Source organism: Chiloscyllium plagiosum, unplaced genomic scaffold (assembly GCF_037043375.1).
Source record: "Chiloscyllium plagiosum isolate Xiang-an unplaced genomic scaffold, Cpla_swu_hap1 HiC_scaffold_9, whole genome shotgun sequence".
NCBI lineage: Eukaryota > Metazoa > Chordata > Chondrichthyes > Orectolobiformes > Hemiscylliidae > Chiloscyllium > Chiloscyllium plagiosum.
In genome coordinates, this window is record NW_028270147.1 from 119,918,587 (window position 1) to 119,935,059 (window position 16,473).

General features: G+C 45.5%; 1 protein-coding gene and 1 pseudogene across 1 annotated transcript in view; one reads left to right on the top strand and one right to left on the bottom strand.

The window, feature by feature from the left end:
* Positions 1 to 16,473, bottom strand: part of LOC148149284 (centrosome-associated protein 350-like) — a 989,460-nt pseudogene that overhangs the window by 876,272 nt on the left and 96,715 nt on the right.
* LOC148149289 (immunoglobulin kappa light chain-like) overlaps positions 12,344 to 16,473 on the top strand; it is a 41,101-nt gene continuing 36,971 nt past the window's right edge. Inside the window, exon 1 of the mRNA XM_087990302.1 lies at positions 12,344 to 12,618. Coding sequence (XP_087846428.1) covers positions 12,366 to 12,618 — 253 coding nt within the window. The 5' untranslated portion in view covers positions 12,344 to 12,365. The remainder of the gene's footprint in view (positions 12,619 to 16,473) is intronic.

Sequence of the window (16,473 nt, forward strand, 5' to 3'; positions counted from 1 at the left end):
CTTGTCAGGACTAAAGGCAGTAACTTCCCCAATAATTACAGAATGTCCAAAGGAGGGCCGAGAAACAGAACAATGACAGGGACAGGTTCCTGGTCTCTCTCCTTCGTGTGAGGTAACCAGGGCAATGGTTAAACAATATCCATCAATAAGGGCTGATGTGACACCACAGCAAGTGAAAGGATCGCTGAAACTTTCCGAAAGGGTGAAGATAATCCAGGTGGAGTGTTTGCTATGATGTCCCTAATTACAGCAGATCCATAAAGCAGATCCTGAGTGAAATAAATGAGCACAGTCAGCTCATACTGAGGTCGAGGCTGGAGGGGTTTCAGAATGTTATTACCTTCAGAGTGGAGGCTGATGAGGAAGTGGAGACCCCCCACCCCCCACATGGACCCCCAGATGAAGAATGGTCGGTTAGATATTGGCTAGTGGTACCACCCAGCTATCATAAGGAGATAGTACAAGGGGCACATGAGAGTCCCATGGCAGGCCACATGGGGATTAGGAAAACACAGGCATCCAGAAACAGGTATTTTACTGAGCCACAATTGGATAAAGATGTGGTGTAGTTTTATAAAATGTGTCCTACTTGTCAAGTTGTAGGTAAACCTCAACATAAAACCAGCATCCTTAATTCCTCTCCCAGTTTTTGAGGAACCATTCAGTCATGTACAGGTTTTCAAGTAGTGAGTATAATGGAGCAGGGGATCAGAAAAAGCTTGAGATCAAAAAAGAACTGGACAATTCCCAAAGTAAACTTCCTGTTATTAGATGAACAAATTCAGAGGTATTAGAGAATTCAGACACTGTAATCTGGAAAAAGATCAATAGGTAGATTTAGTGAGGTTGCTCAGAAAATACAAAGATGTTTGTATGAGGAGTCATTGAGGACATTGGTTCTGTACTTGATGGAGTTTAGAAGGATAAGAGGGAATGTCATTGAAACTTACAGAATGCAGAGAGGCCTGGATTGAGTGGACATGGAGAAGATGTTTCCAATAATAGGAGAGTTGAAGACCCGAGGGCACAGCCTCAGAGTGAAGAGACAATCTTTTGTTCTTGTCAAAAATTGATTTGTTAAAAGAATGTTGACAAGAACTCACTGATAACTAGAACTAAGCGAGTTTCTGTATTTATCACACCTAATGGATTATACCCAATGGCAAGTTTTGCTATTTGGACTTAGCAACGTTCCAGTCACATTTGAATGGTTATTGTGAAAGTGAACAAGGTCACATTCCCCCACATTACAGTCCAACTGCCCAATATTTCTCCAAAGCCCAGCTGTATCTAATATTCAGCAGGATGGACCTTCACTGGGAAAGAGCCATTTGTAACTAGAACAATGACACATCTCTGAGAATCACATTAATAACCTCTTTTATTGAAGCTTTCATAAGTTCTGTGTTGATTGACACAATGCTCTGGTTTGGGCTTTGCTGTCTGTACAAACCATCTGTAATGTCTTTGCTGCAATGGTTCACATTTCCATCATCAAACTCACACTCCAAATATCCCATCATTATTATCCACTGGGATTCACTGGAATTGGCTCAGATCAGAGTCCCAGCAGCTCAAATGGAGAGAGGGGTGGAGTTCAGAGAGAGAGAGCCGGAGAACTGAGAGAGCTTGGAGAGAGAAAGAAGGGTGGAATTCAAATGAGATCTGTGCAGCTGAGGCGGAGGGGGGGTGGGGGGGCGGAGAGGGGAGAGAGAGTAAGACAGAGAGATGGAGGTCAAGGAGTTGTATATCAAAGATAAATTATACTCTGTTAAAGACTGCACTGGATGAATGCTGTATGACTCCCTGACTCTATTGACACTACCTACAATGCTGCCTAACTTTGTGTCATTAGAAAACTAGAGTATCTGACTTTCTATGTCATCATCTAATTCATTAATAAATATTGTAAATAATTGAGGCATAAACACGCATTCCTATTGGACACCACTGGTCACATCCTGCCAATTTCGGCACTTACCCATTATCCCTATTTTCGGTGACCTGTCACTCAACCAATTTCCAAGTGTGTCAGTATTTTAGCCTTAATTCTGTGGATTTCTACCTCAGTTGACGGTTTCTTACATGGGACTGTATCCTGGACACAGTAATGTCTATGGATGTTGTCCCTGTAAACAACATCCATAGACATTACTGTGTCCAGGACTTTCGTATCCTCTTCAAAAAAGTTCAATGAGATTTTTTTCAGCGTGACCAACTTGTTATGAATCCATGCTGACTCTCCCTGATTAACTGACCTTTTTCAAGGTCTTCAGTTACCCCATCCTTGATTATAGATCCCAACAATTTCCACACCACAAATATTGGCTTAGTGACCTGTAATTTCCTGGTTTTTCTCTCACATCCTTGTTAAATGTGAAGTGACATTTGCAATTTTCCAATCCAGAGGTATGACTGCTGTATCCAGGGAACTCTGAAAGATTATAGCTGAAAATGTGTTGCTGGAAAAGCGCAGCAGGTCGGGCAACATCCAAGGAGCAGGAGAATCGACGTTTCGGGCATGAGCCCTTCTTCAGGAATCATTCTGAAAGTTTATAGTCAGGGTGTCTACACTGTGATCTGTTACTACCTTTATCACCCTCAGATGGAAACCCAGGTTCTGTGAATTTGTCACTCTTTAGTTCCATCAATTTCCTCATTACGGATATTTTACTGACATTAAAGTTTTATTCAGTCCATGTCCCTGATCCTCTGTTAATTCCTTTGGGACTTCAGGCAAATCCTTTTCCTTTTCTACTGCAAATCTTGAGGTAAAGTATTTATTTAACATGGCTGTCATTTCCCCATTGTCACTGACAAGATCCCTCACTTTCAGTCTTTAATGACCAACATTGCTCCTGACCTCCCAGCTTCCCTTTTATGGAACTGTAACATTTCTCCTTATTGATTTTGATTTCCCTTACATGTTCCCTTTCAGAATCCTTTTTGGTGGCTCTTAGAAGCTGCTTTGTGGCCCTTTGTATCTTTCCTATTCAGCAGAACCTGTTATTTTATTTGCTTTATTGTAAGCCCTTGTTTTTAGTTTTATTCTTTTATCTCTTTAATTGTCCATTGTTGTTTGTTCTAAGAAATGGAGCTTTTCTCTCTCAGGTATAAACTGGTTTTGTTTCTGGTTGAATATTTCTTTAAACATTCCCCACTGCTCTTCAGTTGTTTTACCCATGAGCAGATTTTCTGTCTCATCTCGTTAAAGTCGGCCCTTACCTTAATCTCAAACTCTAGCAGCTGATTCATGCTTTTCACTTTCAAATGTGACATTGAACTCGATCGTGTTATGATCACTATTTGATAAATGTTCATGCACAAATAGTTGCGAACTAAATCTGGCTCATTATTCATTACTAATTCCAATATTGCTTGTCCCCTTGTTGTATCCAGGACCTATTGCTGTTGGAAACTATTCTGGACACACAGCAGCAATTCACTACCTTTCTGACAGAGCGCTTGCCTCTCTCCCAATCTAAGTTAAAGTTAAACTTCCCCATTAATAATACACTGGCTTGGCTACACACTTGTCTAATTTCTGTATATATACAATCCAGCACCTCAGAGCTGCTGCTGGCAGTGTGTGTGTGTGTGTGGGGGGGGGAAGGGGCGGGGGGTGCATACAATATCTTTTACAGTTTTAGATCCTTTTCTGCTCCTCAGTTGCACTGAATGCTTTCCCCTCATTATAACCTCCCTCACCATTGAAGTCTTTGTGTTTCTAATCAATAAAGCTGCTCCACCTCTTCTGTCATTTCCCCATGTCCATCCTGTGAACCTTCTAACCGGAGATGTTTAGTTCCCAATCCTAACGATTCTGCAAATATGTCTCAGTAATTGATCCTATAGCAAAATCTTAAATTTGAATTTGTGCGTGCAGATTATTGAATTTATTCCTTACACTCAGTGCATTCGTATCTTTCGAATTCTTATTTGGTCCATCCACTGGAATCTGAACCTCAGCACTGATGCTGTATTCACCTCTTTCTTATTTCTCTCTTCTGATAGCTTTCCTGATATTGCCCAAATAGGACCTTTTGCCTATTTTTACTGAGGTTGTTGGTCCCAACACGCACAACATCTGGATCCTCCCCCATTTCCCCCACCCCCGCACTCTATTATACTTTCAAGCCGGTTCTAGCTGACCCTTATCTTGGCACCAGGCAGGCAACACACCATGCAGGACTCTCAATCCTGCTTATAAAGGATGCTATCAGTCCCCCTCATTATCAAATCCCCCTCTTTTCTTTGTTCTCCCCCAGCCTGAATTGCCTCCTGGCCCACGGTGCAGTGGTTTTCTTTCATTCATTCATAGGATGTGGGCATCTCTGGCCAAGCCAGCATTTCCTGCCCATAGGGCAGTTAACACATAACCACATGGAATCATAGGTTCCATACAGTGTGAAACAGGCCATTCAACCCCATGAGTCCACACCAATGTTCTGAGGAGCATCCCACTCAGATCTATCCCCTTATCCCTGCATCTCCCATGGTTAATGCACCTAATCTACACATCCCTGAACACTATGGGTAATTTAGCATGGCCAATCCATCTAGCTTGCACATCTTTCAATTGGGGGAGGAAACCAGAGCACCTGACAGAAACTCATGGAGACATCGGGTGAACATGCAAACTCCACACAGACGGTCGCCCTAGAGTGAATCAAACTTGGGACCCTGGCACTGAGAGGCAGCAGTGCTAACCACTGAGTCACAATACCACCCATTGCTGTGTGTCTGGAGTCACATGTAAGGCCGGGTAAGGATGACAGATTTTCTCCTCTAAAGGTTATGAGTGAACTGAATGAGTTTTCTCCACAATCAACAATGGATTAACACTCACCATTAGACTCTGAATTCCAAAACCATTCTTGAATTCAAATTCCACTGTCTGCCATGGCAGGATTTGACCCCATGTCCCCAGAACATTAGCTGAGTTTCTGGATTAATAGTCCAGCGATAATACCAATGGCCATTGTCTCCTCCTGTGTTAGCCCAGCTAATGGTGTCAAAATTGGCCTTCCCCCTGTTTTGACACTTAATTTCTGCTCTATCATTATCTCTTTACTTAATATAAGTAAAGGGTGGTACAGTGGCTCAGTGGTTAGCACTGCTGCCTCACAGCGCCAGGGTCCCAGGTTCTATTCTGGCCTTGGGCAACTGTCTGTGTGGAGTTTGCACATTCTCCCTGTGTCTGTGTGGGTTTCCTCTGAGTACTCCGGTCTCCTCCCACATTCCAAAGATGTGCAGGTCAGGTGAATAGCCCATGTTAAATTGTCCATGGTTGTTAGGTGCATTAGTCAGACGAGGGTGGGTTACTCTTTGGAGGGTTGGTGTGGACTTATTGGGCTGAAGGGCCTATTTCCACACTGTAGGGAAAGTAATCTAATCTTAATGACTTTGAACCTGATAGAATTATGGTCACTAACACCAAAATGTTCCAAACCACGCTTGCCCATTCTGCAGTGTATCTGCAATAGTTTCCAACAGCAATCCTTTTCCTCATTGACACAGGGAGCAAGTATCTCATTCCTGGTGGACAAGGAGCTGAGGCTCCTACAATACTAAATTCAGGCTGCATCAACCTGCTCACTTATAGTTACACCCTCCTGTCCCAGACCACTAGCCATAATTTGAAGTATTTAACCTACAAGGTGTGACTGTCTCCCCAAACACAGTGTCCAGGTAACTCTCCCCCTCCCTGATGTGTCACAGTGTTTGAAGCTCAGATTCCAGATCATCAACTCTGAGCTGGAGTGCCTTGAGCAACCAACACTTGCTGGAGATGTGGTCACTCTGAGTTACAATGAGCTCCACCAACTTCCCCATCGTGCAATTACTACACATCGCCTGGCCCTGTATGTGGAAATTGTTTGAGGCGGTTTTAATTTGTATTTTTAAATTTCCTGTTGATCTTTATTTTTTAATCTGTAAAATATTTCCGTCAAGGAGACAGAGAAGGCTCCAGCACAGGAGGAGGCTGTTCAGCCCGTCGTGTCACTGCTGGCTGTTTACTAACCTCATTCACAATGAACATCTCCATTGAATGTTTGTTGTCAGGAATTGATTGAATCTGTTTTTAGTGACAGGATGACTAACAAATGACTAACTAACATGAACTATTTCGAGAGAGTCAGCATGGATTTACAAAGGTTCAGACATCTTTAATTAAACTGGTTACACTTTGTTAGGAGCTCACTAATGTGGGATATATGGGAATGTCGATGGCTATTGTCCATAGGGAATTCCACAAAACATTTAAAAAGAGACATGGAATCAGATGGAGTTTGAGAAATGCATTTACCTTGGGTCAGGAATGGGTCCGGAGCTAGGAGACAGAGAGGAGGGATAATGTGCATGTCTTCCAATGAGCAAGATGTGAATAGTGGTGTCCCCAGGGATCTGTGCTGGGACCTCAGCTTCACACAATATTTCTCAATGACTTGGATGAAGAAATAGAGAGCCATATATCCAAGATTGTTGATCACACTGAGTGAGGTGGTTTGTAGGGTGAGAAAGGGAGGGTGGAAGGACAGGGAGAGGTCTGAGAACAAGGATGAGAACTTGCAAATCAAGATGTTGCTGGACTGGGAGCCAATGTAGGTCAGTGAGCACAGGGGGAGGGAATGGGGGAATGGGACTTGGCGTGAGTTCGGATACTGGCAGCAGAGTTTGGGATGAGCTGATGTTTACCGAAGGTGGTGGCTGTGACGTGGGCCAGGACAACATTGGAATGGTCATGTTTGGAGTCCCCAGCACATAGCTGAGATTTTCAGTGTCTGATCTTTGTCATGTGGAGGATGTGGGGCTCAGATCAGCCTCAAAGATGACTCTAAGGTCGTAAAGAGTCTGGTTGAGCAGGAGATAGTTCTCAGGGAGAGGGATGGAGTTTGTACTGGGAGCTGAAGAGGATGGCTTTGATCTTCCCAATGTGTTTCCCAGTGAGCCTGGCTCCTCAGTCCTGACTGCTCTTAGCTACTGTGATTGTTACTGATTGGACACTTATTATTAGAGATTCTGACCACAGCAGAAAGCCCCAGTGTAAAAAATAACTGCAAAGACTTTCAGATCGCAAAGTTGAAACTTCACCAAAAGAGGAAGTGAAAGAAGGAGCTCGGAGCAGCTGGATGTTTGTTACTGAGACGGGAGAAAACTGTGAACCATCTGCACTCCCTGGAATCTGACAGCACAAGAGGAGGCCACTCAGCCCATTGTGTCTGTGAGTGACCCAAGTAGTCCTACTGCTCCTCTGTCTCCCCATAATCCAGCAAATCTTTCCTTTTCAGCTCGATCTTAATTTTCTCTTGAAGACCTGGGCATACAGCACAAGACTGTCCCAACCTGGGTTCCAAATTGGTATCTCATTCATTCATTGGGAGACAAACTGCCTGGGCTTGGAAATGGAGCTCAGGACCCTGAACATTCCCTCTCCCCTCCTGAGGGACACTTCATTCGGTTTTGCATATTCACTCGTGGGAAGTGGGCTTCACCGGCTGGCCCAGCATTTTTTACGCTGTCCCTAGTTACCCTGGAGAAGGCAGTGGGAAGCTGCTTCTTGAATCGCTATAGTCCACAATCTGTAAGTTGACCCACAATGCTCTTCGGGAGGGAATGCCAGCATTTTAACCCAGCAAGGCTGAGGGAACAGCAATATATTTCCAAGTCAGGATGCCAAGCTTTTCCGAGGGGAAATTTCAGCTCATAGTGTTCCCATGTGTCTGCAGCTCTTGTTCTTCGAAATAGAAGTGGACGTGGGTTTGGAAGGAAACCAAAAGAAATGCGGATGCTGTAAATCCGAGACAAAGATCGAAATCGCTGGAAAAGCTCGGCAGGTCTGGCAGCATCTGTGAAGAGAGATTGGGTCAAGCACGAAGCGTTAACTCTGATTTCTCTCCCCAGATGCTGCCAGTCCTGCTGAGCTTTTCCTGCGATTTCTATTTTTGTTCATGGGTTTGGAAGGTGCTATCCAAGGACCTTTGGTGAGTTTCTGCAGTGCATCTTATCAATAATATACACTGCTGCCACTGAGCATCGGGAATGGTGAGAGTGGATGCTTTGAGAATATGATGCTAATCAAGCAGGTTGCTTGGCTCTGGATGGTATCAAGTTTTTTGAGTGGATAAGAAAGACATAGACAGGAATGGATTAGAGGGATACGGGCCAAATGCAGGCAAATGAGACTCGTTCACTTCAGAAAACCTGGTCAGCATATAAAAGTTTGGCTTAAGGGTTTGATTCTACGCTGTATGACTCTGTGACACTACCAATCTATGAATGTTGTTGGAGCTGCACCCATCCAGGTAAGTGGGGAGTATTCAATCACACTCCTGACTTGGTTGACAGGCTTTGGGGGAATCAGGAGGTGAATTTCTCGATACAGTATTCCTAGTCTCTAACCTGCTCTTGTAACCACTGTGCTTCTGTGGTGAGTCCAGTTGTGTTTCTGGTCAATGGTACCTCAAGAATGTTGACAGTGGGCGTTCAGTGATGGTAATAGCATTGACTGTCAAGGGGCGATGGTTAGATTGTCTCTTATTAGTGATGGTCATTGGCTGGCATTTACATGACACCGATGGAAAATACTCTTCTGAGATGAAACCTGGATGTTGTCCAGATATTGTTGCTGAACGTTGTGCAATCTTTGGCAATCATCCCCATTTATGAGCTGGCCTTTAGTTGCAATATCTGTTCAAAGTCTGTCCTATTTAGCATGGTGATAGTACCACACAACACAATGGAGGGGATTCTCAATGTGAAGGTCAAACTTTGTTTCTACAAGGACTGTGTGATGGTCACTCTTACCAATACTGTCAAGGACAGATGCATCTACAGCAACAAGATTGGTGAGGATGGGGTCAAGCATCTTTTTCCATCTTTTTGGTTCCTTCACCACCAGCTGCAGAGCCAGTCCCTCAGCTACGTCCATTAGGAACCAACCAGCTCGATCAGTAATGCTGCTGCCGAGCCACTCTCAGAGGTGGACATTGAAATCCCACACCCAGAGTACACTATCTGCTGTCACCACCCTCAGTGCTTCCTCCAAATGCTGTTCAACATGGAGGAGAGACTGATTCATCAGCCGAGGGAGTAAGATATCTTGTAATCACCAGAAGGTTTCCTCGCCCATGTTTAACTTGGTGTCATGAGTCTTCACGGGGTCCAGGGCCATCTTTGAGACTTCCCAGGGTAACTCCCTCCTGGCTGTAGATCACTGTGTCATCAGCTCTGCTGGGTCTGCCTTTCTGGTGGGACAGGACACATGCAGGGACAGTGATGGCGGTGTCTGGGACATTGTCTGTATGATACTGTGAGTAGGACTGTGTCAGGCTGTTGCTTGACCAGTCTGTGAGACAGCTCTCCTGAATTTGGCACTAACCCCCTGATGTCAGTAAGGAGGATGGAGCAGGGTAGACAGGGCTGTTTCTGTCATTGTCTTTTCCGTGTCTAGAATGATGCCTGTGGTCCGTCCGGTCTCATTTCTTTGTTGAAACATTGTCATAATTGATACAACTGAGAGCCTTGCTCAGCCATTTCAGAGGGCAGTTAAGGGTCAACCACATTGCTGGGGGACAGTTCCATGGACCCTGCAGTACATTCTGTCCTCCCCCACTTCCCCATTCTGTATGTGGAAGGCTGGAGGTTGCCAGCAGGATATTCAACTGCAGGAGCTATCACAGCCCCCTGCAAAATTCTGTCCCCACATTAAATCCACACAAATCTTGAATTCACATAGCACCTTCAATGTTCAAAACGGTCCAAGATGGTTCACAAAGTTGCAGTAAGAGGAATGGGGGAGGGGGTGGAGGAACATAAGAACTAGGAGCAGGAGCAGGCAATTCAGCCCCTCGAGCCCGCTCCACCATTTAATACAATCATGGCTGATCCCATCTCAGCCTCAACTCCACTTTCCTGCCCACTCTCCATCATCCTTTAACCCATTACCCATTAAATATCTGTCCATCTCCTCCTTGGTGTGAAACAGGGAAGGGACCACTCCATTTCAGAAAAGACTGACTGTGGAAGGGGAAGGAGAGGGGAAGGGATTGGAACATGTTGTGATTGTCAGGATGGGTCAGTGGGTCAGAGCCTGTCCTGTCCCTCCAGCTCACACTGATGGCCTGAGGATCTCCTCTCTCTGCTGGGCCTTCATGGAATGAGGTTTGTGTTCAAACCAGTCCCCAGTGAGAATAGGCCAACACCACAGAACTGTCCTTCATTTCACAAGAATCATCCATCTTCCTGAGACAGGCCAAACCCTGGTCAATGTGGGAAATGGGGCTTTACTCCAGGATAAGATAGGGGTCAAGGGTTAACATCCATTAGTGAGGCAGAGCAGAGGGAGATTTATGCAGCATTCAACTGTCACTACCTGGGACACAGTCAGAAAGAGAGAGAAGCAAGACAGAGAGAGATAGAACGAGAGAGTCTGTGTGTGTGTGAGTGTGTGTGTGTGTGTGAGAGAGAGAGAGAGAGGGAGGAACATCTGAGACTGTGTGATATGTGAGGGAACCAAGAGAGGTAGAGGGAGGTAGAAATTGTGAAGTTGAGAGATAGAGAGAGAGAAACAAGATGTGAGACAGTGTGACTGAGAGGGATGGAGAGAGACAAAGGGACAGGAAAAAGAAAGGGATAGGATGGGTGTGAGACCAAGCATGAAGAGAATTGACAGAGAGGGTAGGGTTGAGTGTGAGAGAGAGAGACATGAGTATTGGTAGATGCAGAATGACAGAGAGCGAGGGAGAGAGACTGTAGTTTGGGATACAGAGAGGGAGGGAGAGAGACAGAGGGAGGAATATAGAGAGAAAGATAACAGTTGGAGGCTTTTAATTGAAGTGAGAGAGGGAGCGTGTGACAGAGACAGAGAGATGGAGAAACAGAGATTATGAGATGGAGTGAGAAATCATCAGTGAGTTGGAGGGAGTGACTATGAGACAGAGTGTGAGAAAGAGATAGAGAAAACATGAGAGATTAACGGGGGGGGAGTGGAGAGGTAGAGAGAAAGATGTGGCAGATGTGAGACAGAGAGAGAGGGACAAGTCCTGGTCACCACATTCTGGGAAGGATGTGATTGTACTTGAGAGGGTACAGGGGAGATTTCCCAGAATGCTGCCTGAATCTGAGCTTTGAGAAAAGGTTGGAAAGGTTGGGGTTGTTTTCCTTGGAGCAGATAAGATTATTCAGAGCAGTGATAGGGTGGGTAGGAAAGCACTTTTTGCATGAGACAAGGACTCAATAACCTGGGACAGAGATTGAAGGTAACACAGACATGGCCACGTAGAAACTGCTGCAGGAGTTGGCCATTCGGCCCTTTGAGCCTGCTCTGTCATTCAGTATGATCATGGCTGACCCTCTCTCTCAAAGCCATATTCCTGCTTTCTCTCTATTCCCTTCATGCTGTTAAAATGCAAACAACTATCTCTCTCTTTTTCTTGAATATATTCAGTTCCTTATCCTCCACAGCCTTCAGTGAAGAGAATTCCACAGGTTGACCACCCTCTAAGTGAAGAAATGTTTCCTTATCTCAGTCCAAAATGGACTACCCCGTATCTCCCTGAGACTGTGTCCCCTGGTTCCAGACACCCCATCCAGGGGAAACCTCCTCCCTGCCCAGCCCTGTTAGAATTTTATACATCCATCTGAATTCGAGTGAGTCCAGGCCCAGTCGAGTTGGAGAGTGAGAGGAGAGTTGAGGAGAACTGTTTTCACCCAGAGGGTGGTGGGAGTCTGGAACTCACTGCCTGAAAGGCTGGTTGAGTCACAAATTCTCGTGACAGTGGAGCAGTGTTTAGATATTCCCTTGTGTTGCTGTAGCCTCCAGGGTAATGGGCCAAGAGCTGGAGGTTGGGATTAGTGTCATCAGATCTTTGTTTAACATCACAGATATAATGGACCAAATGGCCTCATTCACTGCTGTTCACATCAATCACTCTGAGACAGAGAGAGAGAAGAGGAAGTGCGAGGGACTGACGTGGCTCTCTCTGCCTGATGCCATTTACATACTGAGGAACACCCAGTCAGACTCTCACAGGCTGCAGCTTTATAAAGCAGAGCCCAGTGAAGGGAGAGTTTATCAGGAACCAGGCACAGGGACAGGAGCACACACCATGATTTCACACATCCAGCTGATCTGGCCACTGGCATTCTGTGTCACAGGTACAAATGTCTCTCCTTCCACCTTGAATCTTTCGCGGCTCTCCATTTCACTCCAATTCCACTGACTTGTGATTGAAGGGAAAATGCTGAAACCAGAGGAATGCTCAGTGTCTCCAACAATCTCTCATTTGACAGGCTCTTTCTGTGACAGTTCTGACTTCACTGTGTTTCTCTCTGACCCCTCAGGTATCAGTGGGGACATCATCATGACCCAGTCTCCCCCGGTGCTGTCAGTGGGACTGGGCCAGACCACAACCATCACCTGTAAGGCCAGTCAATCTGTGAGCAAGTGGGTTAGCTGGTTCCAGCAGCGAGAAGGACAGAAACCCTCTCCCCTGATCTATCAAGCAACAAATCGATTCACAGGAGTCTCCGATCGATTCACCGGCAGTGGATCAGGGACCAGTTTCACCCTGACAATCAGCAACGTTCAGAATGAGGATGTCGTTGACTCTTACTGTCAGCAGTATAACAGCTATCCCTATGTTATTAACCCTGTCAATACTGAAACACACTTTCTAAAATACAGTTGCTGAATTGTTGAAGTTGTTAGTGGGGAGCTGCAGTGAATGAAATGGTTGATTGAGGAGCACTGTGTCTAACAGCGTGTCCAGCTGTATTTCTTTAGTTCCATTGCCCCCCGTTAAGCAGCAAGATATAATTCAGTAAGTTTTACTCACCGTGTGGAGGAGCTCTGTCCATTTGCAACCCGTGGTCCCATTCCTGCAGCATGGAGTGAAATCAGTGAGTAGCCTCCTGCCAGTCTCAGTGTGACGGACACAGGCAGAGTTTGATGTGAGCTCTGGCTCCCTGTCCCAGTCCCTGATCTCACTGACCTCAGCAGCAGCAGCAGCAGCAGCAGCAGCAGCAGCACAGTGAGACACCGAGCTCCCACCTCCCCCAGCTTTAACTCTGCTCAATCATACAATCACAGAATTGTGACAGTGCACAAGGAGGCCATTCTGTCCATCCTGTGTGTCCTGGCTCTCTGAATGAGCAATTCACTGAGTGTCATTCTCCTGCCTTCTCCCTGTCACCCTGCACTTTGTTCCTTTTCGAATAACAGTCTCATTCCCTTTGGAATGTTTTAATTGAAGCTGCCTCCACCACACTCTCAGGCAGTGCATTCCACACCTTAACCACTCACTGGCTGAACATGTTGTTCCCCATCTCACTTTTGTTACTTTTCCCAATTACTTTCAATCTGTGGTCTCTGTCTCAATCCTTTCTCAATTGGGAACATTTTCTCCCTATTTACTATGTCCAGGCCCCTCCTGGTTTTAATTCCTCGAACAAATCTCCTCTCAGCCTTCTCCAAAGAAGACAGTCCCAAATTCTCCTATCAAACTTCATAACTGATGTTCCTCATCCCTGAAATGATCTTTGGGATTATTTTTTGCCATTTCTACAAAACGTCACCTTCTTCCTGAATTATTCACATTTTCTATGTCCCTCATGATTTTATAAACCTCTACAAGGTCACTCCTCAGACTCTTACGCATCAGAGTAAAAAGTCTCAGATTTTCCACCTCTCATAGTCCTGGAGTCATACAGCGTGGAAACAGAACTTTCAGTTCAACTTGTCCATGCTAACCAGATATCCTAAACTGACCTCATCCCATTTGCCAGCATTTGGCTTACATCCCTCTAAACCCTTCCTATCCATGTACCTATCCCAATGTGTTTTAAATGCTGTAATTGTATCTGCCTCCAACACTTTCTCTGGCAGCTCGATCCATACACATACCACCCTCTGTGTGACAAGTTACCCCTCAGGTCCCTTTTGAATCTTTTGCCTCTCACCTTAAACCTATGCCATCTTGTTTTGGACTCCCTTTCCCAAGGAAAAGGCCTTAGATATGCACCCTGTCCATGCCCCTCATGGTTTTATACACATCTATAAGGCCATCCCTCAGCCTTGAATGCTGCAGGAAAAATAGCCCCAGTTTCTTCAGCCTTTCCCTGAGGCTCAACCCTTCCAATTCCTGGCCATGTCCTTATAAATCTTTTCTGCAGCTTTTTAAGTATAACAACATCTTTCCTATCACAGAATGATCAGAATTGTTCACATTATTCCCAAAGTGGTCTCACCAATCTCCCATACAGCTGCACCATGATGTCCCAACTCCTGTACTCAATGCAGTGACCAATAAAGGCAAGTGTACCCAACACCTTCTTCATTGCCCTGTCTCCCTGTGACCCCACTTTCAAGGAATAATGCACCTGCATCATCACCCCTAGGTCTCTGTGTTCAGCAACACTCCACAGGGCCCTCCCATTAACTGTATACGTCCTGCCCTGGTTTGCCTTTCCAAAATGCAACACCTCATATTTATCTAAACTTAACTCCACTTGCCACACCTCTGCCCATTGCCCCATATGATCAAGGTCCCACTGTACCCTGAGATGATTTTCTTCACTATCCACTGTCCCGCCAATTTTGATGTCATCTACAAACTTACTGAAACTCCTATATTCACATCCAAATCATTTCTTTAAATGACAAAAGCAGTGGACCCAGCACCAATGCTTGTGGTAGATCTCCAGTCTGAAAAACAACCCTTTACCACCACACTCTGTCTCCTATCTTCAATCCATTTTTTTACCCCAATGGCTCACTCCCTCTGGATCCCATGTGGTCTAACCTTACTAACCAGTCTATCATGTGGAACCTTGTCAAACACTTTACTGAAGTCCATATAGACAATGTTTACTGTTCTGTCTTCATCAATCTTCTTTGTCACCTCCTCAATCAAATTCAGGAGACATGAATTCCTATGCATAGAACCACATTGATTATCCAAAGAATGTAAATCCTATCCCACAGAATCCACTCCAACATGTTACCCAGCACTGACATCAGGCTCACTGGTCTATAGTTCCCTGGCTTTTCCTTACCGTCTTTCTCAAATAATGGCATAACATTGGCCAACCTATCTGGTTCTCCAGCACCTTACGCATGGTTGTCAGTGATACACATATCTCAGCAATGGGCCCAGCAATCTCTTCCCTAGTTTCCCACAATGTTCTGGGATACACATGATCAGGTCCTTGGGTTTATCTACCTTTATGTGTTTTAAGATCTTTTGTGTCTCCTCATTTGTGTGTGGTCTCTTTTCAAGTCATCACTATTTCTCCAAATTCCCTAGCTTCCTCCACAGTAAATACTGACCTGAAATATTTGTTTGGGATCTCACCCATCTCTTGTGTCTTACCAAAATACAGCACTCACATTTATCTGAATTAAACTCCATCTGCCATTCCTCAGCCCACTGGCCCAGTTGGTCAAGATTCCATTGTATTCTTAGACAGCCTTCTTCACTGCCAATAATTAGATTAGATTCTCTACAGTGTGGAAACAGGCCCTTCAGCCCAACAAGTCCACACTGATCCTCCGAAGAGAACCCACCCAGACCCATTTCCCTCTCTGTAATGTATCTAACACTCTGGACAATTTGGCATGGACAATTCACCTGACCTGCACATCTTTGTGACCATGGGAGGAAACCCACGCAGACATAGGGAGAATGTGCAAACTCCATTCACCTAAGGCTGGAATCGAACCTGGGACCCTGGTACTGTGAGGCTGCAGTGCTAACCACTGAGCCACCATGCTGCCCCACCGGAGCCACCACTGAGCCACCGATGCCTCCTGAAAATTCACCTGAACACACTCTTGCAACTCTGGCCCCTCTCTGCCCATTACACTGCTGCTACTCCAAACTATATTCAGAAAGTAAAGACCCCCATTCTCATCATTCTCATCAGAATTCTGAACTGAATCCTAGTTGGAGAGTGGGATGCACTCAGGGGATTCCTGTAGTAGCTGCCTGGTCCTTTTGGACTGTCTTTGGTCCTTTGGTCCTTTCTCCCTGCATACTCTAAAGCTGCAGAGTGACCACATCTAGAAACGTGCTCTCCACGGAGCTCTCAGCCTCACGGACGCTCCGCACTGACACCAGCTGCTGCTCAAGCTCCGAAACCCGGAGCTCCAACTGCTGTCACTGACCACACTTCCTGTACTCGTGGTATTCCAGGAGCGAGGATACATTCTGAAGTTCCCACATGGATGCACACTCTTTCCATTCTTGGATTATCTCTTTGCAGAGTTCTGGTGACAAACAGCTACAGCAGGGCTCACAGTCCAGTGGGTTCAGTGTTCCAGGGTTTTGGGGAAACTCTAAAGAAGTCTTTAAGAAACAGGAGCAGAAATCAGCCATTCAGCCCATGGAATCTGCTCTGCCATTTGATCTTGGCAGATATGCTTCTCACCCCCATTCTCCTGCCTACTCCACAGGAACCTTCCACCCCCTT